The sequence below is a fragment of the Aspergillus terreus genome, genomic scaffold (assembly GCF_000149615.1).
Source record: "Aspergillus terreus NIH2624 scaffold_7 genomic scaffold, whole genome shotgun sequence".
NCBI classification, from domain to species: Eukaryota; Fungi; Ascomycota; class Eurotiomycetes; order Eurotiales; family Aspergillaceae; genus Aspergillus; species Aspergillus terreus.
In genome coordinates, this window is record NT_165930.1 from 806,712 (window position 1) to 834,131 (window position 27,420).

At 54.0% G+C, this 27,420-nt stretch overlaps 10 protein-coding genes across 10 annotated transcripts; 2 read left to right on the plus strand and 8 right to left on the minus strand.

Moving 5' to 3' along the window:
- Positions 1-690: 690 nt before the first annotated feature.
- On the plus strand, positions 691-2,156 carry leu2A (3-isopropylmalate dehydrogenase LEU2; the record flags this gene model as incomplete). The annotated part of the gene is made up of 6 exons (XM_001214394.1): positions 691-741; positions 807-827; positions 922-990; positions 1,066-1,161; positions 1,231-1,858; positions 1,924-2,156. The coding sequence occupies 6 exons, from the start codon at positions 691-693 to the stop codon at positions 2,154-2,156; spliced, it is 1,098 nt and encodes a 365-aa protein (XP_001214394.1).
- Positions 2,157-2,547: 391 nt separating this feature from the next.
- On the minus strand, positions 2,548-3,957 carry ATEG_05217 (anaphase promoting complex subunit DOC1; the record flags this gene model as incomplete). Its single annotated transcript, XM_001214395.1, has 2 exons — positions 2,548-3,377; positions 3,450-3,957. The coding sequence occupies 2 exons, from the start codon at positions 3,955-3,957 to the stop codon at positions 2,548-2,550; spliced, it is 1,338 nt and encodes a 445-aa protein (XP_001214395.1).
- A 542-nt stretch (positions 3,958-4,499) lies between these two features.
- ATEG_05218 (phosphatidylserine decarboxylase 1) lies at positions 4,500-6,143 on the minus strand (the record flags this gene model as incomplete). Its single annotated transcript, XM_001214396.1, has 1 exon — positions 4,500-6,143. One exon carries the CDS (start codon positions 6,141-6,143, stop codon positions 4,500-4,502), a length of 1,644 nt encoding a protein of 547 aa, XP_001214396.1.
- Positions 6,144-6,664: 521 nt separating this feature from the next.
- ATEG_05219 (uncharacterized protein) lies at positions 6,665-8,314 on the plus strand (the record flags this gene model as incomplete). Its single annotated transcript, XM_001214397.1, has 3 exons — positions 6,665-6,937; positions 7,003-8,111; positions 8,200-8,314. The coding sequence occupies 3 exons, from the start codon at positions 6,665-6,667 to the stop codon at positions 8,312-8,314; spliced, it is 1,497 nt and encodes a 498-aa protein (XP_001214397.1).
- A 520-nt stretch (positions 8,315-8,834) lies between these two features.
- ATEG_05220 (phosphoglycerate mutase family protein) lies at positions 8,835-10,072 on the minus strand (the record flags this gene model as incomplete). Its single annotated transcript, XM_001214398.1, has 4 exons — positions 8,835-8,928; positions 9,002-9,559; positions 9,639-9,958; positions 10,037-10,072. 4 exons carry the CDS (start codon positions 10,070-10,072, stop codon positions 8,835-8,837), a joined length of 1,008 nt encoding a protein of 335 aa, XP_001214398.1.
- A 386-nt stretch (positions 10,073-10,458) lies between these two features.
- Positions 10,459-11,102, minus strand: ATEG_05221 (40S ribosomal protein uS8; the record flags this gene model as incomplete). Its single annotated transcript, XM_001214399.1, has 2 exons — positions 10,459-10,718; positions 10,970-11,102. The coding sequence occupies 2 exons, from the start codon at positions 11,100-11,102 to the stop codon at positions 10,459-10,461; spliced, it is 393 nt and encodes a 130-aa protein (XP_001214399.1).
- Positions 11,103-12,341: 1,239 nt separating this feature from the next.
- On the minus strand, positions 12,342-15,472 carry ATEG_05222 (karyopherin beta; the record flags this gene model as incomplete). The annotated part of the gene is made up of 9 exons (XM_001214400.1): positions 12,342-12,528; positions 12,582-12,693; positions 12,745-12,982; positions 13,043-13,375; positions 13,428-13,644; positions 13,699-14,327; positions 14,390-15,196; positions 15,276-15,334; positions 15,433-15,472. The coding sequence occupies 9 exons, from the start codon at positions 15,470-15,472 to the stop codon at positions 12,342-12,344; spliced, it is 2,622 nt and encodes an 873-aa protein (XP_001214400.1).
- A 1,302-nt stretch (positions 15,473-16,774) lies between these two features.
- ATEG_05223 (putative anaphase-promoting complex component Cut20/Apc4) lies at positions 16,775-19,513 on the minus strand (the record flags this gene model as incomplete). Its single annotated transcript, XM_001214401.1, has 7 exons — positions 16,775-17,127; positions 17,190-17,342; positions 17,394-17,460; positions 17,513-18,247; positions 18,298-18,856; positions 18,932-19,274; positions 19,360-19,513. The coding sequence occupies 7 exons, from the start codon at positions 19,511-19,513 to the stop codon at positions 16,775-16,777; spliced, it is 2,364 nt and encodes a 787-aa protein (XP_001214401.1).
- Positions 19,514-20,046: 533 nt separating this feature from the next.
- On the minus strand, positions 20,047-21,860 carry ATEG_05224 (uncharacterized protein; the record flags this gene model as incomplete). Its single annotated transcript, XM_001214402.1, has 3 exons — positions 20,047-20,087; positions 20,326-21,664; positions 21,720-21,860. The coding sequence occupies 3 exons, from the start codon at positions 21,858-21,860 to the stop codon at positions 20,047-20,049; spliced, it is 1,521 nt and encodes a 506-aa protein (XP_001214402.1).
- A 1,955-nt stretch (positions 21,861-23,815) lies between these two features.
- On the minus strand, positions 23,816-25,872 carry ATEG_05225 (uncharacterized protein; the record flags this gene model as incomplete). Its single annotated transcript, XM_001214403.1, has 3 exons — positions 23,816-24,602; positions 24,670-25,337; positions 25,396-25,872. The coding sequence occupies 3 exons, from the start codon at positions 25,870-25,872 to the stop codon at positions 23,816-23,818; spliced, it is 1,932 nt and encodes a 643-aa protein (XP_001214403.1).
- Between the last annotated feature and the right edge of the window lie 1,548 nt (positions 25,873-27,420).

Sequence of the window (27,420 nt, forward strand, 5' to 3'; positions counted from 1 at the left end):
GTCGATTTCCTTTCTCGTCAAGATAAGGATACCTCTCTTGACAATTTGATCTGGAGGGCAAGGTCAACCACCGGGTCTACATTCCTGTTGACCATATACATTTTACATTTGGTCCGTCCATGGGGCTCTTGGGGCATATCCCAGTTGTTCCGTTGTACTGTTGATTAACTCTCTCTCTCTTTCATTGTTTCCTTGTGGGTGATCTCTGTTGGGACGGTATGGTGGGTTTACATGTGTGTTTGAAGACCAGGACGAGAACTGGTCTATGTGTTTTGGTTCTTTACCGATTCTCTACCATACGTCTTTTATTATCCTCCCTTGTTCTTTGCGCTTTCTTCACCTGTCTTTCTGGTCTGCTACCACTTTCTTGTGATGTCTTGAGTTACTTCCTTTTAATTTTTGCTGTATTGATGTGGACATAAACTAGAAATTATCCCTGAAGCTGCCTAACTACTAGCATTAGTAATACTGTACGTGCCGTCGCACACCATATGTAGTATGCAGTACCATTGCGGCTATTCAAGGACGTCGGGTTACTTCGCAGCACATCCAGGACCCCACCGCTCCGGTGTCGGCGCGCGGGGACCACCCCGCCGCCATACATGAGAGCTTCTTCTCCCAATCCTCTCACTTTCCTTTTCGTCTTTTCCATACGTCTCATTCTGCCCCCTTCGCTCTATCCCCGTCATAATGCCTTCCTATAACATTGTCGTCTTCGCCGGAGACCATTGCGGTCCTGAGGTAGGTCCATCCGGGCAGATGCGCTCAATTGCTTCCCGGTATAGAATGCTAACTGGATATCCTAGGTGACCGCCGAGGCCATCAAGGTGAGTCAACTGTCTGGAAGTGCTCGACCTGCTTCGACACTTCCCTCGGGTAATCTCTACTGTCAGATAACTCACGTGTGCCATTGATATCTAGGCGCTCCGTGCTATTGAGAAGTCCCGCAATGATCTCACCTTCAACCTCCAAGACCACCTGTTGGGCGGTGTAAGTTCTCACAACCGACATTAGCTACGGAGTTATGGGAGAAGGAATCGTTGTCTGACTTTCTTTATATTACAGGCGTCCATTGATGCTACCGGCTCTCCCTTGACCGACGAGGCACTCAACGCTGCTAAGAACGCCGATGCCGTTCTTCTGGGAGCCATCGGAGGCCCTGTACGTTCCACCTGACACCGACCAACCAACGCCCACCACTCCCGGATCCATACTAACCGTCGACAATAGAAATGGGGCACCGGCGCCGTCCGCCCCGAACAGGGTATCCTGAAGCTTCGCAAGGAGATGGGCACATTCGGCAACCTGCGTCCGTGCAACTTCGCGGCGCCCTCGCTGGTCGAGAGCTCGCCGCTGCGCGCGGACGTGTGCCGTGGCGTCGACTTCAACATCATCCGTGAGCTGACGGGCGGCATCTACTTTGGCGAGCGCAAGGAGGACGACGGCAGCGGCTACGCGATGGACACGGAGCCTTACTCGCGTGCCGAGATCGAGCGCATCACCCGGCTCGCGGCACACCTCGCCCTCCAGCACAACCCCCCGCTCCCCGTGTGGAGTCTGGACAAGGCCAACGTGCTGGCCACCAGCCGTCTGTGGCGCAAAACCGTCTCCGAGGTCATGGCCAAGGAGTTCCCCCAGCTGAAGATCGAGCACCAGCTCATCGACTCCGCCGCCATGATCATGGTCAAGAACCCCCGCCAGCTCAACGGTATCGTTGTCACCAGCAACCTCTTCGGTGATATCATCTCCGACGAGGCCAGCGTCATCCCCGGCTCCCTCGGTCTGCTGCCCAGCGCCAGCTTGAGCGGCATCCCCGACGGCAAGAGCAAGGTCAACGGTATCTACGAGCCTATTCACGGTACGCTTGCCCCCTTCCGCTTTTTCTCTCAAGTCGGTGATCCTGGTTGGTACTAACGTTGGTAGGATCCGCCCCCGACATCGCCGGAAAGGGCATCGTCAACCCCGTCGCTGCTATCCTCTCGGTCGCCATGATGATGCAGTACTCCTTCGGTCTCTTCGATGAGGCCCGCGCCATCGAGGCCGCCGTCCGCAACGTCATCGAGTCTGGTGTCCGGACTGGCGATATCGGCGGTTCTTCCACCACCAGCCAGGTTGGTGATGCCGTGGCTGCCGAGTTGGAAAAGCTGTTGAAGTAAAAGTTTCCTAAAAGAAAGTAAATTGTGGGAAGTTCACTATTTAAATGAGATATGAAGCCATCTAGGTACAATAGAATGAAAAATTAATTTCCATATCTGGGACATAATTCTCATGCCTGTCGATTCCGACTCGAGTATTATGCCAAAGCTACAACATATGTGATAAACAAAGTAGATGAGCACGGTCGTGCCTCAGTCAATTCCGCGCCTGAAAGTATGAACCCTGGGGTATCTGGACAAATGCAACCGAAGAACTCCGAATATCAATGTAGCCATCCATCTAACCCGCTTTATGTATGGCTCCTCCGCGATCTTTGAAAACGCCCTAACACCACATAGAACAGATTGAAGGCAAAAACAGGCCTGAACAGACATGGCAACAGTCAGTCTACTACCGAATCACGGGCTCTCCCATCCAATCCGGCTCTTCTAATCCCGTCATCTTCCCGCGGTCAAGATCACCATGGCCCTCACGGGCTTCTGTCGCATCATCATGAATACTACCGCGCAGAGACTTGCGCGCACTGTGTCTGCGAACGCGGCCATCCGCCGAGGCCGACGGGGCATTCCCCATGCGCCGCCGGTCGTCGTCGCGCGCAAACACTTGGAACCCGCGCACATGGGTGTCCTTCCCATTCTGGTGGTTCTCAATCACGCGCATCTGGAGGACCATCGCCTTCAGCACGTTACCAGCGTAGGGGTCATGGTCATCTTCCTCGTCATCGTCTTCGTCGTCATACCCGTACTCATCATCCTCGTCAAGATCATCTTCTTCATTGGGGCGACTCGACGATTTCCGTCCAAACACGCCACCGCGACGCTTGCGGCGCTTCTTGTGGCGGACCTCGCGCACCCAGCCCCCGTTACGACCCCCGACACCGAAGAGGGGCACATCCACCCAGCCGCAGGGAGCATCACCTTCCCAGGTCGCGAATTCGACGAGGTCATTGCCGCCCATTCCCGCAAGGAACGTCATTTTGGTCGGCGTATAACTCTCGTCCATGTCGAAGTCCAGATACACGCGGATCTTCACGATAGCGACAAGCTTGAAGAAGTGCAGTGTTAGCGTGTGCGGCTGGGGGCCGTCAGACTGCCAGTACTGCGTTGGGGAGGGGTTGCGTAGCGCGGAGACGCCGCAGCCTGGTTTATGGGTTGAGACGGTCCATGATGCGAGGGAGGAGATCTCGCGGAGGTTGCTTGGGAGGGGGGACGGCGATCGTTCTGCTGCGATATCAGTATACTTCCTTTCTGAAAGTAATGTGACTGTTCGTTGGGTCGGTCACAGTGGCTTACCTCGATCATGCATCATTTCATCGTCCTCGTCTTCGATCTCCTCGAGCTCGTTCCCGACCATATCTTCCATCCCATCTTCCGAGAGATCGTGGCCTTCGCCGGGATTCAGCTCCGGCCCAAAGTCGGAATGGTCGTCTTCGTGGTCGTCGAATTGGCCCTCGTCGTGCTGCGCGTCGTCGTCCTCATCGTTCTCCTCCGCCGGCTCGTCGTAGCCGCCCATCTCGTCCATCACCGATCCCCGTGGCCGTCCTGCAACGCCGCGACCGAACAGGGAGAATAGAGCGGCCTGCGTTGCGGCGGTGGGATGGATGGCGCGCTGGCCGATGGAGTCGATCGGGCCGGACGAGGGATGGAGTTGCGGAATGCCGCGGGTGGGAGGAGTATGAAACTGGGGCTGTCTAGGGGCATGTTCCTGTCTGGATCCATGTGTCTGTGGTGGAGGAGAATCCGAGGTGTTGGGGTCTGCGACTGGGGCGGGGTGTTGTCGTCGGATGTGATGGCGAGGCATTGTGAAGGTTGGCGGTATGGGCGAACTCAGCGTGATATATGTATGTGTGATATAGTCATGTTCCTGCGTCGGGTTTAAGTCGACATTGTTGTTGAAAGTCCTGAATGGGGAAGCTTAGGAAGTCGTGAAGAAGCTCTTTGCGGATTGCGCGGGGTCACGTGTCGGCTATGTTTATACTTCTCCCTTCTGGGATGGGATTCAGCCTTCACGTTCTCAATAGTATGGATCTCGTGAAGATTGAGGAACAAATTTAGAGGTATCGATATCAGATCCTACAATAGAAAATATTGCGTGGTCGGTTCAAATTGAGATATGGGTAATCTTAAGCAGAGTGTTACAGAGAAATATATTTTAGATGCTATCCACAGAGGTAATTCACATAAACTGGGCTTGCCGCAAGATGGACACGACTGCTGTTAGTATCATGCGTAGGTGTATCCAGAGGTTTATCATACATATTCAAGAACCATAGACAAGAATCAAACAAAGGAGGAACAACACCGAGAAAAGCAGTCTATATACCAAAACAGACCCAATACACTCTACTCCTTGATATCCACATATCCCAACTTCTGGCCAACCTTGATGCGTTGACCCTTCTCAATGCTCCAGTTCCAACCACCTTCACGCTTGCCTTCCTCCCACCCCGCATCAAAGGATTTCCGTGTACCCATGGGGGCCTCGAAGACAAGCACGATCGAGCTTCCGAGTTGGAATCCGCCCATCTCCTCACCCCGTTGCAGCGGGTGTCCTCCAAGCGTCCGGCTGGCGTGGAGGTAGGTTGCTTCAACGAATCCCGGATACTGCTCGCCTCGTTTCGCGGCAAGGTGGGCAGCCATGTCGGCGGCAGTATCGGTGGTAAGGCTATTGGTGCGCAACTCAGCGTCGAAGTTGACCTTGATCGAGCCGACATTGGTGGCTCCGACGGGAGTATAACTGAAGAATCCCCACCGCCACCGTCCCAAGAGAACCACTCGCTCATTCAGCGTGAACAAGCCTGGGAGATGGCGTTGAAGATACGGCGACACGGAGAAGAGCTCTCCGGCAAAATGCCGACGGCTTTCGACAACCCAGGGCACGGGGGAATGGAATCGATGGTAATCACCCGGGGCCAAGTAGATCACAACGTAGTAGAGAGCGTTATTGGACGTCGGCTTGGGCGCATACCAGGGTGTTCCATCACCCCGGGCCAGGTCCGCCTTCACTTCAGCTTCTGCAGAGGGTTTCGACTGTGTAGACGCATCCAGAGAGGCGGATCGTCGGCGGGCACCTCCTTCATCTCCTGCAAAGAGGGTGGGCAGAGTGTATGAAATACCATTCATTCGGGCGAACTCCTCATGAGCATTCATGTTCGCCGCATCCTTTTGCGATGGTTCCATTTGGTGGTCGGTGAACTTCTTGCTGTGATCGGCGGTGGTCGGGGTAGCTGAGCCCAACAGGGCATCCAGACTGTATGTCACACCCTTGACCTGTTCCACCTCGCCTCGCTCAATCAATCCAAACTGAAGGATACGGCCGTCGGATGGGGAGAGGACCGCATGCGGGTCAGGATCGAGTGGTCGGACGCCGGGCTTGAGTTTGCGATAGAAAAAGGCGGCAAGGTTCGGGTAGGCGCGAAGATCTGGCTCAGCAACTTCATCCAGGTTGACTCCAAAGGCCCACGAGTACAGTTTGAACCCCGGAGCCCGCAGACACACGGGGAGCTCCAGCTCATTAAAGCGACCCCATAGACGCGAGATTGCCTTGAGGGGCAGGGTGGACATAATTTGAACCTGCCATGGTCCGCTGGGTCTAATACGATGACGGGGAGGGGGTTTCGCGAAGTCGAAGGACTCTTCCTCCGCTTCTCTGGCGATCCGCTCGCGTTCAGCACGTTGGGACTTGTAGAACTGCAGGAGACCGAGGAGGCCGATTCCGAGCCCCACGGGGATAGGGTACCATTCAACCTTGGTATTCCGTAAAGCGAAGCGGAGTCGAGAGCCGAAGAAGCCCTTGGGGCTCGGATGCTCCTGGTTATTATTGTTGTTGTATTGTTTCCATGATTTCGAGAACTGACGCGCACTGGGTTTGCGACCACCAGCAGCCCTGAAGGCGACCATGTTCATCCACGACTGCTGGCCATGCGGCGGAAAAACGGCGCAGTTCCGGCGAAGGGGCACAGAACAGCTAGTGAGGCACAGGGCCATTATAGGGAATTACTCCATGGAGGACATCCCCTAGCGGGGGGAGTTTCAGGGGGTAACTAGTAAGAAGACTAAGAAGCGGGGAATTATGCAGGAGAAGCAAGAGACGAAGATGATCCGGAGAGAGAAACTTGAGGGTGAAATCACGCTCCTCACCGCCCGGCAGAATAACGTCCCGATGGGTCGATGACCGGTTGTATACTTCAGTTGAATCCATCTCATGCGACACGCCATGTCCTCCTTCTAGCCATCGTTTGCTGGAATTGCCCTCTTACACAGTCTAGAGGTTAATTCTTGAATTGCGCATGATCTTTTTGTCCCGACTCGACCCAAGAAGCCCTCACTTCTCGCATACCAGTGATACCACCGGGTGCCACGTTTCCTATCCCACCTCAGCTTCCATCCGATTCTATCTCGTCTACTTTCGCTTCACTCCATGAGATAATCTCTCCTTTCTATACCGATAGACACTCTCTACCTTGAGTCCTCGTTGTATTTGTCACGTATCGTCATCACCCGCCAACATGTCCGGTCTGGCGCCTTCTGACGCCGCGTCATCTGCGACCTCCGACACCCCTCTCGAGTTCATCCTGCACGTGTTATGTCCATCTCTACCTCCACCGAACCGGTTTACCTTCAGAGACTTAACCGCGTCCCATACTCTTGCCGATCTTAAAGCGCGGATATCCCAGATTCTTCCCAATCGACCCTCTCCAGAGCTCCAGCGATTGATTTACTGCGGGAAGCCCCTGCTGGATGATAGCGTTAGCTTGCAGCGCATTTTAGGCCCAGTAAATGTACGATCTACTCCCCTGGCTTCGTGACTGCGCATCATCCAGCTAACTGAAGGTGACAATGTTAGGGCGCTGAATATTCCATGCATCTTGTCCTCCCGCCCAAACCGCCGTCACTTAGCCCGACAGCCTCAACCTCGCCTGCCTCGGCCCCACGGTCCCCAGCTGGTGTTTCTGCATATCAGAGTCCTTTCATTCATAGCCGATCGGTACCGCCGAGCTCGATACCAAATGGTGGACAGAGTCTCAGATACAGGGGCCCAACGACCCCTGCAGTTCCAAACGAAGCGGAGATTGGGTTAGCGCTGCGGCGTAATATCGAAGCCATTCGTCAACAGATCGAACAGCGAGAGCGAGACGCTTCTTCTCTACAAGGACAACATAGCAATGCGACATCACTTTCAAATCCCCTTACCTCACCACAGCCAGCCGCGTGGCCACGGACGTCGCAAAGTCTATCGCAGCCTCCAACGACTGCAACAACATCCCAATTCTCACACTTACCGTCGCTTGGACTCCCAGAAGATCCACAACAGAGCTTGCGCATCATCCGGCCCCAGATTGCTCTGTGCGAAGAACAACTTAATCGAGGAATTGCACCTCCAATGGACCAGATCATTTGGCTCCGAAGTCAGTTGTTTGCGCTCCTTGATGAGCAGTATCGAAACCCCAACGCAGAACGGGATGGTTCGATTGAGTCCTTACTCAGTCGCGTCTTTAATCTCTACACTCGAGCGGACCAAATGCGCGTCACCCAATGTAGGACTGCCCCGGCTAACAGACCGGTCGACGGTCTTGCGGCTTCCGGAGCCAACGCTCAAGCACAGACGCCCCTGTATCTCCTAACATCACCCACGGGATATCAAGCTCTTGTATCCCCGCAACGGCAAGAGACCATCCACACCACCCTCGAGGCGCTTCGTGCGGCGCATGATGCCCAGACAGCGCCTTTCGCTGGCGCCGCGCATCCAAATGCGCAAAACAACACACAGCCTAACGTAATGGAAAACGCCGTTCGCCGGGCGGCAGTCAATTACCCGCGCCAATTCCCTTTCCCACGACCCGTCCGCGATAACGATAACATGCTGGCCCGGAACGTGCGACGCGTGTGGCTCTTTGTGCGCCTGTATTTCTTCTGCTACATGTTCAGCGAGCCGGGAACTTGGTCGCGCGTGTTGTACGTCGCCTTCGCTGTGCTTGTATCTCTCCTTTCAGAGACGATGGCCCCTCAGATCCTGTATAATTTATTCTTCCTCCCCGTGCAGCGCCATCTTGAAGGACTCGTGCAGAATCTACCCCATGAGCGTGCGGATGGCGGAGACCCCGCAGGGCCTGCGAACGAACCAGCGCAACCGCCCCCGGGTGGCGCATCTCTCCTGAATGAGATGCGCCGGAATCTGCGTCGCGTGGAACGGTCCTTCGCGCTGTTTATTGCAAGTTTGGTGCCTGGGCTCGGCGAACGTCACATCGCAGTGCGCGATGCCACGGAGGAGCTACGGAACGAGGCTCGACGGCAGGAGGCGCAACGGAATGAGGAGCGTGCGCAGGCGGAAGAGGAGCATAATCGTCGACAGGAAGCGACGAACCAACCCCCCGTTGGACAGGGTGCATCCTCGCAGGAAGAGGGCGCTGGAAGTGTCCGTCCAGGATCGACGGAGCAGGAGCCGACTACTGATAACAACCCCACGATACCCACTGGAGCCCAAGACGAAGAGAGGCAGCCATAGCCACACACTTCGTTCTCTCCTGCATACCCATGTCTTCTGTCCTTTACATCCAAATCTTAGCGTGTACATACGAAACAGTGCTGGTGGATCTAGCGACGTCGCGTTTACGGAACCAATCAATTCGATCTTTGGTATCTAGCATCTAGAGCAACCTCAATACAACCCTGTACACCCTACAACTTGGTACCCGGCCACTCAGCCTCCTGACTAGACGTCGGCAACTCCGACGGCGGCGCCATAGGCCCCGTATCAAACGACTCCTCGCCACTGAAGTGCCTGACCGTCAAGTTAGCCTCCCCACCACACAAGAGACGCAAGACAAAAGGAAAGCGAAACTTACCATCCCCTCTCCGCGCCGCCACTGAGAAAGCTACAATCCCCATTAGCCACACAGTCCCAGCCACCAGCCACTCCAATCCCCTTCCAACACGGCACCTTGGCCACGTCCGGCCGGGCAATCCGCGTACCAGGCGCAAGCACGTCCTGCGACTGTGTCTCCTGCGGCGTTTGCGCCGGCGCACCCCGCCGCACAAACGTACTCAGCCCCGCGGTGAAGACGTTAAAGTCCTCCTCGCCGCTGTCGTCGGGCATGCGGCCGGTCAGGACGCGGCCGATGGCGATCAGCGGCGCGGCGTGCGAGCAGATGAGGATGGCCTTGGACGAGGGCGGCTGGGTGCGTTCCAGCTGGGCGATCTCGGCGTCGACGTCGGCGATGATGGCGGCCAGGGTGGTGGCGAGGCGGTCGTGGAGCTGGGCGATCGTCTCGCCGCGCGTGGACGGGTAGACGTGTGCGGGTGCGGTGGTGTCGGCCGCGAGGATGTTGGGGAAGTGGGATTTGAGGTCGGCGGGAGACGCCGGTGACGGGTGGTGGAAGAAGGATGTTGGGCCGAACCATTCGCTTGGGGTCTTGTTAGTATTGCCTTTCAGGGGGTATAGTCCCTTGGGTGTAGGGGAGTATGTATGGGAGGAGGACGCACCCGACGCCGTTCTCGATCCTCACGTCCAGCTCCGCCGCGGCGTCGATTCCATGGTCCGTGCCTGTGGTAAGCTGGCGCTGCTGCGCTTCCTTGAGGGCTTCGACGGCGGGCTGGATCGTCTGCAGACACCGGTAGAACGGGCTCGAGTACACGCGGAAGGGCTTGGGGTGGACGGCTGGGCTGACGAAGTGGGCGGCCAGCTCGAAGGATTGGCGCACGCCGTGGGACGTCAGAGTCGGGTCTGCAGGGTTACCCGTGGGCGTGGGAAATTGCGATTTGTATTCTCCAGTTTTGTAGTCGATGGTCCAGTTCAGACGGTGCTGGTGTTGTTAGATCAGGTCGGAGACATGGTGGGAGGGGATGGATCTGTGCGAATGGACCAGGGCTGGGGTACCTACGCCATGGCGAGTGAGGTATATCGTATCCAGAGGCATTGTTGGATATTGTTCTTGTGTTATATGTCTAGGTACAGGGGAAAGTGAAAGATGCGGATAGCCGCGAATCTGCGGGGAAGATATCCAAACCGACGGCAGAATGAGGCGGTCAGTTGAAACCTCGGTCCGTTGAGCCTGCAAATTTTCCTGACGGGGTTACGGGCGAATGTCTACAAGTGATGGAGTCCAATTGACCAGACAAGATGACTGAATTGAAGAGCGAGAATCGCCCAAGCTATCTAGACGGTTCAGCCGGGGTATACAAGATATCCTCACAACACCTCGCCCAGGAAGGATTTTTCAATCAATGAGCACATTCCCTCGCCATTCTATCCCGTGCCATCCCAATCCGGTGTGGTACTTTTCAGATTTTTTTAACGGTTCGTCTAGTAGAAGAAGCCGAGGAGCTTGCCGGCAACGTGCTTGCGACGAGCCTCCTCGTGGTCCATGATACCAGCGGAGGTGGTCAGGACGACGTAACCGAACTGACGAGAGGGAAGGAGCTGGGTGGCCCAGGTCTCGAGGTCACGGAGCTGAACGGGGTAGCGGGGGTTGATGACACCGCACTTGTTGAGACGGCCGTTGAGCTGGATGACGATCTTGCCGGAGCGGTGGTCGTCAACCTCCTCGAACTCGCCAATGTAGCCTGAAAGAAAGACGAGTCAGTAATGTCGCGAGAATTTAAAAGTTACTAAACACAATGCAAAAGAAACAGTCCAGAAACTTGTAAGATCCCCGCCAAATGTAGTCAATATATCGGGCACTTAAAGGGCAGAGGTTGTGGAGAAGTTCGAACCCGCTGCCTAGTTATCAACCCGAATGATTTGCTTCCCCCAATTGTATCGAAACAAAACAGAAACCGAAGAAAACAATGATATACGAGCAATCTCCACATACCGTGCTTCTGCATGACAGAGAGGAACTTGACGATGACCTTGGAGGAGGGGCGGATCAGGACCTGGCGCTTGCCAGCCTTCTCGGCGTTGTTGATGGCGTTAAGCGCATCGTTGAGGACGGAGGTCTTGACCATTTTGACGGGTAGAGATCGAGATTCTCAAATCGAAAGATAGGTTTTCACCGGAAATGAGGTATCTAGAAATTTTCGACGGACAAAGATTTTCTCTCCGACTGCCAACATATTGGCGGCACGCAGAGAAACCAATGTCCCCAAACAGTCAGCCACCAGTAGTCTTCGAGCGCAAAGAGTGCCCAATAAATATGAAGGGTTCTTCAGCCCGTGCCGTGATGAGAGATGCGTATCATCGGTTCCTCCCGCTGGATCTTTCCCATGTCTCAGGCAAAAAGGGACCAGGGATCCCCGATGATTGCTCTCCCAGACTAGCTGAGAGGCTGTATAAGGGGAGGGAACAACATGGTGTACATACCTCGAGGATGGACGAGGGGGTGCTGGGGTGAGGTGAGAAGCAAGCGCGACGGGATGAAAAGTGATGAGGTTTTCGCCGATGTGCGGGAGTAGGGTTATCCCACCAGAGCCCTTATCTAAGATATCACGTGACGATAACACACACATCCTGCCAGTCGCCACCTGCCTCGTACGGGTAAGGTACTTAGCCTCCTAATTACATGCAACCTAAGAATACAACAACAGGCTGACTCAAAAGGTTTTATCATTCTCTATACAGGGAGGATCTTTTTGATGACAGCGATTATAAGAACACAAGGGAGGAAATCGTGGCAAGGCTTCTCTCAAGGGGTTACATGACTTCTTGGGCATACATGAGGTAAATGCGATGGGGGTCTTCTCTAATTAAAACTGACATGAAGCGTAAAACGGGGGAGGAAGGGGCTGAGAAAGTAGAGGAAGATGATAGAATGGGGAAAAGGGGATGCAACAGAAGGCCAACGAAGAAGCAGTAACATGCATTGGGAGGAGTCATGAAAAGGGGGCGGGTGAGATTCCGAAAACGGGCGATTAGACCTTTTAGGTGATAACCTGGAAGGCCAGGGGAAGAAAGGGTGATTGTAGAGGATTCGAGGGAGATGGGGATGGTGTTTGATGCTAACGTCCGTAACCCAGGAAAGTCTTGTCAGGCTGAGTCAGGCTTTCTGCGTCACTTCAGATCGCACACCAATGCGCAGCAATCAGGAGCGACACGGCATCCGAGTGCCCCATGTAGCATGGAGTTACTCAGGTAAAAGGGGACTTTACCACGGCGTCACTTCCCTGAGCGGACCTAGGATGGTGCCTTGCTCCAACGGGGCGGTCGCCGGACACGCAATCGGTGACTCGACAGGCGTGACGTTGCTTTTATGCCATGGCAGCGGCAGTGGACAGATTGATTTGGCGCTTGACCTGCTCGCGAGTCCAACGAGCAGTGTCAATAGTGCGCGGGCTGAAGTCGCGGTTCTGGCGGGTGTCGCGAACAAGGGCAGTAACCCAATCGTTACGGAAGAAAGCCGCAAACTCGCCGTTGGGGAAAGCCTCAGCCAGGTCACTGCAAAAGTTAGTCAAGCGCCTTTTGGAATACTCTGAGAAGGCGGTGCTCACCCAAGAACGCCCATGGACGATCTCATGAGGCCCTCGCTGCTCCGAGCAAGGTCCTGGGAAATCAAGTGCAGAAGCTGGAAAATGGACTCGACATAAGGCTGAAGCTGGGTGACTGCGATGTGTTAGTAGATGCTGTATATAGTATCCGGGGAGTCTTCCTTACCCTGTGGCTTGCCCTTGTAGGTAAGGAGGATACCACCCCAGGCATCCATGATGCCCTCACGAAGAGAGACGATGTAGTCAATCATTTCCACAGTCACGTCGGCGCTAGCGGTGACAATGGAAGCCTGCTGGAGCACCTGAGCAACGACAGGCAAGTAGGTGTCAAATTGCGTTCCGATAGCCTGGGCGATATCACCAAACGTCTCGAGAATGGCAGGCTTGAGCTGGTTGGTAGAGCTCTGATTTGTGGTTAGCCAAGGCCGTCCAATGAAGCTGGGGAAAATGAGAAAAAAACTCACTCTCAAGTTGGTGAGCAGGTAGTTCATGAACGTATCGCAGTAAGGCTGGACCTTCTCGTTCAAAGCGCGAGCGATGTCGCTCACCAGACCAATGGCCATCGAACAGAGACCAGGCTCCTCCTGATTGCCAAGAGCGTTGTAGAGGAAGGGAGTGAAAGAGGCCATGTATTTGTCGAACTCTTCTTCAAGAGCGTTCGCAATTGCACCAATGGTCGCAAAGACCACATCGGGCACGCTGGACTTGGGAGGAACAGTATTCAGGACCTCAAGCATCACGTACATGATGCGGTCGGCCTGAGGTCTAACGTCGGTCTCGAGGCGTTGCACAATCGCCTAAACAATCAGCACTGTTCTCGTGTACTTGGTGAGAAGGGTGGGGGCTTACAAGTAGGACGCTAGTCAAGCTGGTCTGCATCTCTTCGAGGGTAATACGGTCCTCAACGCTCACAACCTGCTGCTGCATGGGGATAGTGTGCTCTAGGCGCTTGATGATGACATCAGAGAGAGTCGCAACCATGGGAAGGCTATCATTCGCAGCGTTGGTAACGAAAGAGTTAAGGACTTCGTATCCGGCAGTACGGAGCTGGTTGTCCGCATCTTGTCTGTCTGGGATTAGAACTGGCGCGAATCTCTCAAGAGACCGTCTTGGAACGTACCTCTCAGTAAGGGCAAGGAGCGACTTGACGCTGTCTTCGAAATGCTTCGACAGGGGGTTGGTCTGAGCTCCAATATCGCCGGCAAAGCGGTCGGCGACATTCATCAATGCCCAACAGCAAGAGCTGGCAATCTTCGGGGTGCTGGCAAGGCCGTTGAAGAGGCAAGAGATAAGGGGTTGTAAATGCACGTCAGGGTCAAGGGTTTCCGAACAAAAGTCGCACACGCGACCAAGGGCATAGGCGGCCGAATCACGAACTTGGATCGAGCTGTCCTCCATCATACCGATAAGGACACCGAGAGCCTGCTTGATCAAGGGTTCGAGGATCTTAAGGTCAGGTCCATCCATGATAGCGCCAAAGGCGGCAACGGCAGCATCCCGGTGGCGCCAATCTTCACTGCGGATGTTCTCCTCAACGAAGGCCAGGACGGGTGCAATGACGTCGCCCTGGACACACTGGGCGTAGAGCTGTAGAGCCTGGTAGGCGGCACGAGAGACGTTGTACTCTTCCTCGGTGGCGTCTTCATCCTGTCTGCACATGGACTGCAACAGGACGGGCACGACTTCTCTGCAGGCAACGCGAGCGAAGCCGAAGAAGGGGCGAATGTCGGCAATACCGTCGGCTTGAGCCTATAGACCATCTAGTTAGTAAAAGGGAAAGACGGGGTGAAATAGGAGAGGCCCCAACGAACCGCAACGTTGTCATCTTCGATGGCGATTTCCTCCTCACAGACCGTGCACCAGAATTCAATAGCCAGCTTGGCAACGTCCTCCTCTTCGCTCTTCATACCCATAATGCTCAGGCCAAACAGCGCCTTCTCCATGTAGAAGCGCATCTTCTCGTAGTAGGCGCCCATGATACGGTTCAGGCAACCAAAGGCACCGGCCTGAATGCGGAGGTCATCGGCCTGCGTGGCCTCGCAGACAACCTGCATGATGTAGTTCCGTTCACCCTCATTCTCCATGTTGGACCGCACAAAGTCGACAGAGTCACTGAGGGCCTTGATGGCGGCGAAACGAATATCCATATTGGGCTCCTCCCGGCGGGCGCCCTGAACCACGGCGGTCAAAATAGCGTTAGAGTGAGCCGCGAGACTCTCGCGGAGCTCAGCATCCTGAGACTCGCAGATGAAACCGATGGTGATCAGCGAGGCCTGCTTGAGCTGGTCGGAACCGGAGGCGACATTCTGGACCAGGATGTTCATCAATTCGGGCCACTCGTTCCGAGGCAGCTCGATGGCGGCAATGGAGACGATGAACTGGGCGGCGGATTGACCGGCCCGGCCATCCTTGGAGTTGAGGGTCTTCAGACCAAGTTCCTTGACCTGCGTCTTGATCTCCGGGCTAATCTGTTGCAGCCACTTGTTCTGGACTTCGCGCAGCTTGGCGACATCTCGGAAAGTGAAGGCGTTCTTTAGGGCGATACCGGCGGCGGTTCGGATGTGAGAGGCGGAATCTTCATTTGCGAGTTCTTGACCCAGGGTGATGAGGTATTGAGCCTATGAGACCAGAGGCGGGTTGGTTAGCTGGGCTGGAAGGCAAAGGGAAGGATGGGAAGTTCTCCGGGGTTCGACATACGAAGTCGACTTCAGCGGCGTGAAGCAACTGCTGCTCAGCATTTGTACGCGTCGTCGCATCTATAAATTAGGTAGAAGTTTCTGATCAGCCAAGCTCTTCGATTCTACACTGGATTTTCTAGAACACAGAATCTGAACAGACGGGGAGAGGGGGGTACCTGGCGACAGGGTGTTTTCCAACACCTGAGTGACGTTCATCTTGCCGATGCGGGAATCGACCAGTCACGAGTAGAAGGCGAGAGAAAAAGAAAATGTAGAACAGAACAGAAAAAAAAGAAAAGCGGCAGAAATGAGAAACCTCCCCAACGAAGATGTAGAGCGAGGACTGCAAGAGGTGAAAAATTAAGGTTCTGGAGGAGAGAGAGAGGGAGAAAGGAATGGGAGGGAGTGGAAGAAGAGGACAATTATTGTGTGGAGTTAGTTGAGACGGAAGGCTGTTTTTGTGGATATATGACGAGACATCCACCACCACGACTTCCGTCAGACGGCAAGAGAAGGAGGCAAAGAAAAATCAATCACGCCCGGGGCGGGTAAGGAGGGAGAAGGGGGTAAGCAAGAATAGAGCAGTTTGGAGTTGTCGCTTGACTGTATTTTTTTCCTTTTCTGATTTCGGACCAGTCGAACTAAAAGAAGGAGAGGGAAATGCAGGGTCAAATCCAAGAGAGAGGGAAGAGAGGGAGGGAGAGAGGACGAAGGAGGGGGGGAAGACTGGCAGCCAGAAGACGGGAGGCAGAGCAACAGCGGGTACCGTAGCGTTCTGTCAGTGCTGTTTTAGGGGGTGTGATTGGATAGGTCTCCATCTTAGTCATGATTCTACCGTATGTGACAACTGTATTACCGTCGCCGTCAGTGGGCAGGATTGCTTGCAAGACCACCAGCATCAAACCAAGCAGCAATCAATAATCGTCCAGTCCGGGCTTTCCATCGCTAATTTTCGTTCGGTCTTCTAGAAACGAACGATCTTCCTGTTTTCCTATGTACAAGCTCTTCCTTGACTCCGGCCAGTCTCACAGCATCGTCCACAATAGACTTCAGCTCCCACCACATACCCAAACAAAGAATCATGAATCATCGTTGCCTGCCCCTCTTTGCAGTGTTTTGCTTGTTTTGATTTTGCTGCTTCCAGCGCTCCACCCACTGTCCCCTCCCGTGGCCCCGGCGACCGCCATGGTTTCCTCCTAAACCAGCGCACTTCAACCCCATCGCACAAATCTCATCATCTAATGGACCCTCAGCACTGGGTGGATTCATACACCTCATTTCTCGAGCCTGGAGAATTGCTCGCATAATTTTATCTAGTAACCGTCGCGACCCTTAACCGTCACAAAGCTCAGACCGCCAAAGGAACAATGACAAACAACGGTCAGAACGCCGGTTGGTGCGACCACTGACCGACCCTGATTTTCTTTCTATAAATAAATTGTATAGAAGCTTGGACTGCATACTAAAGGAACGAACAAGACAAAGCCCAGCTCAGTGGTATTCTACGTACCGTGACCCCTACTCCTCTCCCTCCTCTCCTTCTTCATCCAGCTCCACATCCAGGTCCAACACCTCATACCGCATACTATCTCCATACAGTACACAAATCGCCCGTCGTCCACGTCGTCCGTTGACGTCCACTCGAAGCGGTCGAGCCTTAGCCCCCGATGCTGGGAATACATGCTTCACCAGGCCCCAGGAAAAGACATCCACCGTCATCGGCTCCAACGCAGGTGATGTCTCGCCGGGCCTGGACTCTATGTCTGTGAACTCCACCAGGAGCGGGATAGTAGGCTCGTTGGCTGCGGCCAGCTCATCCAGCTCAGCCCCAGTGGTAGGTGTAAGTTTGAAATTTAGAAGATGAGAAACCTCTGCACATCATGTTAGCACATCCATGCACCTGTCTAACCCGTATCCCGGATGGTAGACTTACTGTTCCCATTGGCCCAGAGAATCATCACCGTATCATCCGCCACGAACTGGATTTGCCGAACTTCACCCTCCTGGAAATCCAGAGCCCCGACAGCGGTGCTTCGTGTCGAGCTAACGCCGTTCTCGCAGTCTAGGACCACGCGGTAGACGTAGACTAGACGAGGAGTTAGCTTGGGCCGCCAATATGCCGAAGGACATCACGAACCTAAACGGGGTGACTTGACGGATCTGGTTGCCACATATATCACACATGAGCTTTGACCGTTGACGTCCTAAAATGATCAGCAGCAAGCCGACAGTAGGATAGCCACGGTGCCTAATTACCTCGTATTCCATGGCCATATCAGCAACATCCGTATCACAATCAGCGTGGAGAGAAAGCGGTGATCGATGCAGGATGCCCCGACGTTGCGTCAGCGCAATCTGACCAAACACCTTTTCGAACTGGAGCCCCAATCGCCTGGTCAGATCATTGAGTTTGGGTGACTCGTTGGTATTCTCATCATTCGAGCTCTGGACCTGGTGCTCCAAGAGCTTCTTAAACTTGTCGTAGAATGACCGATCGTGTCCCGTGGGCGCCCATTTATCCGATGCAGCCGGGGGTGGTCGTGGCTGGCCCATCATGGGCAATTGCTGTACGAAATGCCGCAGAGCGCTCTTGGTCAGGGCGCCCCTGATGTACTTGAGTGTCTGAGGGTATTCGACCAAATCGGTCTTGTCCATGAGCTCCTCCAGCGTCTGAGACATCGGTTCGGCGCTCTGCATATCGATCTCATGGCGAAGCCATCGAGAGAACGCGTTGAACTGGGATAGTTCCTCGTTCGTGTAGATGAGGATATTGTGGGCCAAGAGATGAAGACAATCCAGCGTCTCAACGATGGCATTCAAACCCGAAGTCTCCAGCCCAAGTACTTCGCTCAGTTTATGAAACTTGGACAGTCCGATAAGTCGACTGAGCAACACCTCGCATCGTTCTAGAGCAGGGAGAAGACACTCGTGCGTCAAGCGACGCACATTCTCATACCCCGTCGAGACCGCCTTCTCCCATCGTTTGTGTCCCTGAAACCCGTCAGTTCTCAAAGCAGCTCAAAGCAACACACAAAACCTACCCTTTCGCCAACAATATCGACCAGAAACTGCCGTAGCGGCTCAAAACAATCCCCGGTCACGACGAGATGATACGCTGCCGTAACAAAGTCACAATGGCACTTCTCCTCCAGATCCTGGTTGACACTACGCATATACCTCATCGGCAGCTCCTGCGCGTTCTTCCACTCCAGCTCAATCTGCCGCTGCACCTGACTGATATAGCGCAGCAAGTTCTGCAGCTGCGTGGTCTTATACGCCAGGAGGGCGAGATACCGTCCGGAACGCGTAATGAACCTCAGGTCCAGCGTGAGCAAGGACAACGTGCCCGCACCAGTACCCGAGGACGCGGTGGAAGCCAGCAACGCATGGGTCGAGCTCAGCGGGTGGGAAGCATGGCGCAGGATCGCGCACTGCTCCGCGCTGCCCACGGAACTTCCGACCTGGAAAGAGCCGATCTCGAAGCAATCGAAGATCCGCAGATGGACTGTGCCGTTGTCCGCGCCGACCAGCAGGACGTCCACGGCGTCACTGGTGCTTTTCGACGCGGAATGGAATATCGCGTCGATGGACGCGCGGGAACTAAACACGTCATCCCTGATGTGTCCGAGTTAGCGACGGGACGGCCGGTTAGGAGAGTTGGAATCGTGCACCTACTCGCTTCCGGTCGCTGGTAGCGTGCTCAGCTTGGGTAAAGAGTTCTCCACGTCCAGGAGGGCCAGCTCGCGCGGAAGGTCTGCCCTGAACCAGGCGGCAGCTGTCGAAGGGTTTGTTTCTGGCGACAACAGCTCGTCAAGGGTGATTTGGTTGCTGGTGTCCTGCAGATGACGCTGCACCGCCCTGCTGTCTGTGAAATTTACTCCCCATCCCAGACAGGTGACTTTCACGGGCTTGCATTCGTCTTCTGGCTGGTACGCATGGTAGTGATGGACTGTTTTCCCACTGTACGAACTAATGATACGGACGGTGTTGTCCGCGCACGCGACAGCGAGCAGATGGCCTGGTAAGAATTAGCGTGAGCGAAAAGGAAATAGAGAGGAAGATCGAAGTGTGATATGTTAGCATAGCAGTGAAAGAGACCGTACCATTGTTTTTCCACGTTAGCCCTCGGATCTCTCCTCCACCGTCATCTTCATCCAGGTAGGGGTCGCCTTTAAAGGAGCCTCCAAAGACCTTTTGCCCGTTCAGGCGAAAAACACACAGTTCGTCATCCTTGGTAACGACGGCGATCAGGTCCATGGTGGGACAGTACGTCAGGCTGCCTGGCTTGCATTTGGCGGGCAATGACTTCTCCCCGACGGGGGTAAGCTGCGGCTCATGGCGCAGCGAGGAAGATTGACAACCATCACTGGCCATGTTTGTTTTGCTTTTTAAGGTCGGTCACGCATTCAATCCATTATCTTGTCGACAGATGTGGAATCTGTTGTTGGCTACCGCTAGCCTAGACCTTGGAGGGATGGATGGGGAACAATCTTGGCAGGCGGTGTTTTGCAGTCGCGTTTGTTTTTTGTTCCCCCCCAAAGCTCCCGGAGCGGGACGATACAAACTCCATGAGTCGACATGTCGCTACGCGGCGCAGCAAGATAATTGATGTTACAGATTCAAAGGTCAAAGAGAATGGTAGAATGTATTCAGTTCTGTTGGTTATGTCACTTCTATCCATGATCTATGTAAATGCTACCTAGCTTCCTTCCAGCACTAGACATCTCAGATATCTTCAACACCCCCAGTACCAGACTGGATCATGTTCTTTAAATAACTTAATTCGTCCATCATTTCCTGCATGACGGACTGGCCAGGAAAGGATGTCTTGCTGTAACGGTCAGTACCCTCCCCTGAAGTGACGCGATTCTCCCCGTTCACAGCTTCGCCTTTGGCACCCCCAGCGAAGTGGATCGCCGACGCGTCCGGACTGTGGGGGAGCCCAAGACCTTCGATGGACTTGATCGCTCCAAAGAAGGCCGCATGCCGCTTTGGATTGCTCTCCACCTCGTCCGCGTCCTCGATACATAGACCCGGCACGTCTAGATCAGAAGGAGAGAATGGCCCACTTAGCTGAGGAAGGGGGAGCTCCAGTCGCGGGGAGTCGGTCCCAACCGTCGTAGGGGATAGTTTGGAATTGACGGTGAGATGGGGAGTATCGGGATCGCTGGCTTCGGTCGGAGCCGAGGTTTTCCATAGGTCGGGCACTTCCAAGGTGTCCGGAACAGGGGAGTTTTGGTTATCGTCGCCGAATGCTTGCGAGGATGTCATGGACTCTGGCGAAACGAACTCGGTGTCAGTACTCCACTCCGAGAAGTGGCTTCTCTCGCAGGGTGAGTCGCTGGCGATTGAGTCGTCCGTTTCACTGAAATCTGAAAAGTGACTGCCAAGGTACTCGGTGTCCAGCTCTCGCTCTCGTTCTTCCAGTTCACGGAGCGCCTCGTCCATAACGGAAGATGGCGAGTTTGGTAGCGTGGGCAGGCGCTTCTCACGGAAATTGAAGGCAGTGGGTGTCGTCGCATCTTCTGACGGACGAGGAATAGTCGCCGTTGGCTGTAACACAAGCGAATCCAAAGACGAGATCGACTCCTGAGTCGCATGGGAATGAATATTGCGACTATCGACAACGGCGGAAATCTTGATATCTGGCCTAGTCTGCACAGTCAATGGATTCCGAGGTAATGCGTGCTCCGCCGATTTGGAGTTCAGAGCACGCCGGTCCCGAATAGACAATGGCATGAAACCAGGCTCGCAAGTAGATGCGGGGCGTCTTGGAGTAACGTCATTCTGCGGGTCGGTCGCATTGGATGACAGACTCCTGGAGCCGTTTCGAGAATGCAGATCGAATCCACGATGGCAATCGCGGGATGTTCCAAGCGCCATATAGCCGGACGCCGCCACTGGTCTCTCAAGTTCGCCATCTCGACTGTACGCGGCACCGAGATCCGGCGACGACGCATTCCATTGCCGGAACGCTGCCCGCAAGCCTCGAGAGCGCGGTGGAGACACCGACCGCGCGGGCTTGGATGAGCCTTTGGCCGCATCTTGTTTCTTGCCCCTTGCCGATGAGCTGGTCGGCTGGGAGACACTCTTGTTGGTAATCAGGCCCAATGGAGAAGTGCTGAATGACCAATTTGGAGCCGGCTGTTGCAACAGGGGAGGCGACGTGCGCAAACGGAGCTTCGGCTTAGGAGGTCTTCGCGGGTTCATGTATTTGTCGTCTGGATTCATTGTCCGCTGATCGGCGTTCAGGGCGCCGGCGCTGTCATCGCCGGCCTGGGCTGCTCGTGTATCGGGGAGAATGATGGGCACTTGGAGAACATTGACGGGTTGTCCGGGGAGTAGGGGACAGAGAGAGGTAACGGGTTCGGCCTGGTTAAAGAATTCCACATCGTCGTCTAGCACGTACTGCAGACTTTGTTAGTTCCGTTGATGCGGGGGAAGTTGGTGACAGTGAACGTACGTAGTACCAGTAGGTGCCTCCCATTTTGAGGCCCCCTGAGCGGGCAGTGGACATGTCTCTAGGAGATCCATCGCAAATGATATCGGTGAAGTTGTGGCACCCCCTCCAATGACCAGGACCGACCCGCTTGTCTCGTTCCATGATATAGGGCTTGGAGAAGTTGTCCCACGAGCCCAACAATTTGACCGAGTTGACTTCGGGTTTGGTCGAGCTTGGTTTCCAATTAGCCTGAGATTGAGCGGACGGAGATAAAATACCCACAGAAGAAACGTCATTAGTGTGGTCGAAGACATGGTTGCAGAATGAGCGATTTGTGGAGTTGCGAGGGAGAAATGGGTAGGATATACGACGAGAGGAAGATTGTGCCCCAAGACCAGCCTGGACGAAATCTAACGCAAAGCAAGTGGACGGACTACAGCTCGACGAGTCTCGAGCAGTCCGTTATACTTTATTGCTTTCGAGGGTCGCAGGTGTGATAGGGGCCCCGAGCGGATTGGTCGGGGAGAGCTCAAAATAACAACGGCGCCATCCGACGCTAGACGGGAGTCGAGACGAACGATTGTTTTAGAAACCCTTGCAATGGCACGATTCAGTAGCCGCGAACAGTAGGGGAGTTTGATTTGGATGAGCCTGGACTTTTGAGGAGGGCCAATAGCACGGATGGAAGAGGCACCGGAAGCGCCGACAAGGCGGATCCCGAGACACGGTCAAGGGGGAGGGAGAGGATGTCGCAGAATGTGAATGTCGGCGCTTGGAGAAGGGGTTGCGGTGGGTGTTTAAATGATTCCACACGTGGCTGCAATCGGAACGTCCAAGGGGGGAGTGAAAAGCAATATAGCAGACCTGTGGTCGTCGGGGACGAGGAAAAGGATCAAGGCCGATTGACGGACCGAGATCGATCGGAGAACGGAAATATAAATCCAATCCATCGAGATCAGCTAGCTGATGGACAATTGCAAAGCACGCCTATCATCATGGTGGGATCCACCGGCCGACGGAATCACCACGTCAGAATGGCTGAATGCAGCAGCGCAGAAGGTTTGCAGCGCCAGCGACTAGCGAAAATTAGGGAGGCAACGATGAGATCGCTGTGGGGGGGCAATGGATGGATGGATCACAACAGCCACAGCCAGCCACGCGAGAAGCCATGCAGAGACCGTCAACCATTGGGTTATAATATGCGACGAGCATAATCCCGCTGATAAGATGGCACATGTAACTAGCTAGTCCCCGTGGCTCTCGTACAAAGCTGTATGATGCTTTGTGTTGCACATCCGAATGCAGCGAGTTACAAACAACGACCGGATGAGGTAAGCGCCGATCCTCTCCCCGCCGGTCGCCACGTGAGAATTCGACCCACTGGGTCCGCTTCGGGATTAGCTCGTCTTAACCATCGGCTGCCTTCATCCCCATCCGGAGGGACCGATTGATGGCCTCCTTCTCATCTCTTGCCCATACTCAATATCTTCAAAATAGTCGGAGAAGAATGCATCTACTGCTGCCCAGGCAAGAGTCTTGGGACCCCAATGGCCATGTTCGGACATTCTAGGTGATTTGTCAAATCCACCTTCCATCCGTCAATAGTCGCCCTGACTAGGACTTCGCCGAAGATCCCACTCTCACGGACCACGCCCTGGCGCCTCTAGGTACTAACCACTGCAGGCACCAATCGAATCAGCTCGCTCCCAGGCCAGCCACCTTGATACAGACGATCCGTGACAGGCGCCCTGGATCTACCCAGCAACTCGGAAAATGAGAATCCTTCGGGGTCTTTTTGACCACTTAGACCCAGTCGCTTACACTAGTCTCACCCGGTACCTGGTACCTGCTGCTGGGCAACCACCCGATCGCACTAGCGGACCCCCAGCGTTGTGGCTGATGCTCAGCCTCTCCACGGAGTTCCCGAACTACTCCGTACTCGGCCGATTTTTGGACATCTTTATTCGTTTCGTCTTCACTATCTCTGTACTACAGATCTCACTCTCTGTGAACAATTTCAAACCAAGTTCATGTGGCCAACCAGGACCCTACGCCGGTCAGCAAGGAAGACCACCTACCTAGGTACATTAAAGATTTCCGTACTACTGGCAGTGTCCTCACAACCCCTCCCCCCAAGCAAACGGATTCAAGTAATACTCCCCAATGTACCCAGTCACCATCTCCCATCCGCCGTAAACCAGCGCCCCAACACCAGGCGTGATATAGGCTCTCTCAACAAGCCATTGAACCACTTCGGTCTCTGCCCAGACAGAGTATGCACACCGCAACATAATGCCCACGATGGCCGTCCGCACAGCGATGTAACACAACGTCACGATGGCCTGGGATTCGATGGGGAGGCGGCGGGCAAGGTGCCAACGTAGGATATTGCACTGGTAGGCCAATCGATCTTTTGCAGCGGGGTATTGAGATAGCACGAAGCGATCCATGAAGGTGGTGGAATGGGAACCGCGAAGACGTGCAATTATGGCCGCAAGCATCTTGCTTTCGAGTCTTCCGTGCGACAGCTTGCTATCCTGCCCGGCTGTCTTTTCTCGTTCACTGTCCAGGGAATGCGCTGCTGTACTGAGCACTTGATCCAGGAGCGAGTTATCTGATACCTCCAGACGGCGAGAGTTTGGGTCAGCGTCTGTGGGGGATGCTGCTGTCTCTGCCGAGAAAGCTTCTGCAGCACTTGGATGCTCCGGGAAGGAGGTGTAGAATCGTGGTGTGAGAGGAGTGATGGTCAGGACGGGTCGAGGAGAGGACGTTGGGGTCATGGGAGAGTGAAAGGTGATGGGTTCAAAATGTAACCGTTTCGGAGGGGTGTATTTGATGGAGATCGGGAACTGGCAGTGCGCAGTGAGCTGAGACAGATACTCCCGGAAGAATAGTTCCATGGTTCTGCCGCAATACAAGAGACGTTAGATGTCTAAACTAATGGGCAGAGAAGCATATGAAAGGAGCATACCTTTCAACCTTGGTTTGCTTTCGCGGCACACTGTCCGCCCGAACCTCAGGTCGCTGCAGGTACTTCAGATTTCCGCGAAAGCGGATTCTGAGCGCCTCTTTGACGATACGTGGTGCAGACAGCGCACCGACATGCGTCCAACGGGCGACGAAGCTCGCAATGCTCCAACTGTCGGACAATAATGGGTCCACGGGCTCTCCCCATGAAGCAAGACGACTAGTCACCTTCACCTGGCCATCGGGGGTATTGGAGCTCAGGTTAGATTGAAGCGAAGGCCCCAGCATGGGGTCGACGAATTTGGCCGTCATGGATCCTCCTACTTTCTCAAACGGAGATCCGAAGATCAGCTTCTCCCAGGAGCCTTTGTAATGTTTGCTCTGAGATGCAGAAGAGTGGAAGTGGATGGAGACGCGCTCCTTAGTATCCTTCGCCGTGGCAGTGATCGTACTTGCTTGGGGTTGGGGAGAATCAACAGCGATGTCATCCCCGGTCAGACGGAAGAAGAAGTTTCGTTTCTCATAGAAAGAGTTATTAATCTCCATGATCATTGCCGTCAACTTGCGCTCGGACGAGTATAGATACCAATAGCTGATAGCGCTTTTCTGCCACCATAGAAAGCGAGGGACGCTGATGAGGTATGCATATGGGAACTCTTGCGGATTCTCGCCCTGGACGGCGTTATTTCTATTCAAGGCGATTGAAGAGCGGGTTCGCATATCAACATACCTGAGACTGTAAGAAGATATGCAACTTCTCCTCCAAGGATCGATCTCCACTGCCAGGATCGAGATAATAAGTGGGATCAATGGTAAACCAGCACTTCTCCCGGCTGTGCTCCCACGCTGGCAGGTTATCGATCGAGAGAAGGTTCCCAATGCGGCCGCGAAGTCCCACTGGCACTCCCACCATGAAATAGTCGTACCAGTAATTGTATCGCTCGATCTGTGGGAACCTGCGTGCATGGGATAATCGGGCTGGAAAGAGAAGGGGTTTGCCTACAAAGTCGTTCCTGGCATTGGGGTGGAGGACGATCAGGCGTCGCCACAGGCAGGCTGCTATGATCAGTTTTGACAGGAGAAACACAATGCTGATTACAAAACAGGCGATAAATAGTTGAAGAAGTTGTTTGAAGCCTGGATGCGATGCTCTGAATACCAAGCCTGCCGTAACAAGAAGAATGTATAGGAGGGTACTCCAAAACATGATGACTCCAGGGCAAGAAACGCGGACTTTACAAAGGAGTAAACTTGAAGATTGGTATGGCACTGACTTCTAGAGAATTAAAGATCATACAGGGTCTTATATAGTTGTAGAGTGATGTTGTTCCCATTCATCTTGTCTGGACAGGGTATGAAGCAATGGCGAATGCGTCTCGTTCTTGGTGTTTACCCGAAAAGCAAAGGTGCATATTTTCAACAGACCTGTGCTCTCTGCCCACGTCAACGGTGCCATCATACCCTTACTTCAACAAGTAAGAGTACTTACAGTTTGAAGAATTCAAAAAAGGCCAGTTTCTTTAACAGGAGCGGAGGTGAGCGGTGTCTGCAAGCCGACCTTACTGGACACATACGAGCGAGGTCTTCACAAGCTTTGAGATTCTGCACATTCTCAAAAAGATAACGATTTTCGAAACCACCCATATCGGTTCTCATCCCGACGAATCGTTTGGCGCGCATCCAAGATCTCCCGACAATTACCGACAGGAGGCGCCGATCTGCATCGATGACGGCACGCTCTATTCTATACAGACGTAACCTTACTTCGTCTTTACCAGAACAGTCATCTCGCATGCAGTTTCCATCCTTCGAGATGGGTTGAACGATCTGTGTGGAATACGTCAAAAGATAAGGAAGCGAGGCGTCTGACGGAGACGAGTACCAGCATGCTGGTGCCCGGGGAAGCGACACGAAGGTTTTACCTAGGCAATCGACCGACAAAGTGACCGCGAATCGCCCAGTAGCACAGCATATGATTGCCACGGCTGTGTACCAATGCGTATGCAATCTTGTCAGACCTTCTTCTTGGCCGTACTCCCGCACATTCGCCTTTACTGCGTCCAACACTGCTACTGATTGGTTTACATAGGAGTAAGTACCTGGCAACTGCAAGGAGCCAACATTAAGGAATTTCGGGGTTTCTCGCGCATGTTTCGAATGCATCGGGATTTGGTATACAACACCATTCGGGTAACCTGACCTTTCCAGGCCAGCGCGTTCTATGACCATTGGATGAAAGTTGACTTGTATATCTAGACACCTCTATGAGAAGCCTAGAATAACCTAGTAGCTTGACAGAACCCAAAGCTGAACGGGCCTAATTTTCTAGAAGTAGAACTCGAGCCTAGACTTGGTCGGCCCAGGTATCCCCCTTGGGTTATTGATAGAACGATTAGGAGCATACCCTAGACAACTATGATTAACGTTCCAACTTTGCTCTACAGATAAAGATTGGCAAAGTCATCCGATGATCATCGTTAATTTATGCATACTCACTATGGAAGGATGTGTTTTCCTTGATCCGGATATCGACAACAGAGGTATAATCGCTGACCGACTTTCAAGAGACTTCCACTTCTAGAATCTCGCGTATATGATAGGAGTGTACGACGTCTCGAGGGTACTGGCTTGGGATCATTGCAGTGTCTTGTTATCGGTCCAATAGAACACGCAGCAGAGGCATCCTGAGCTCTGTTGATCACCTTTGTAGTGACTCAGGAAAAAAATTCCGGGCCCTCACAGCCCCATTCTGGCG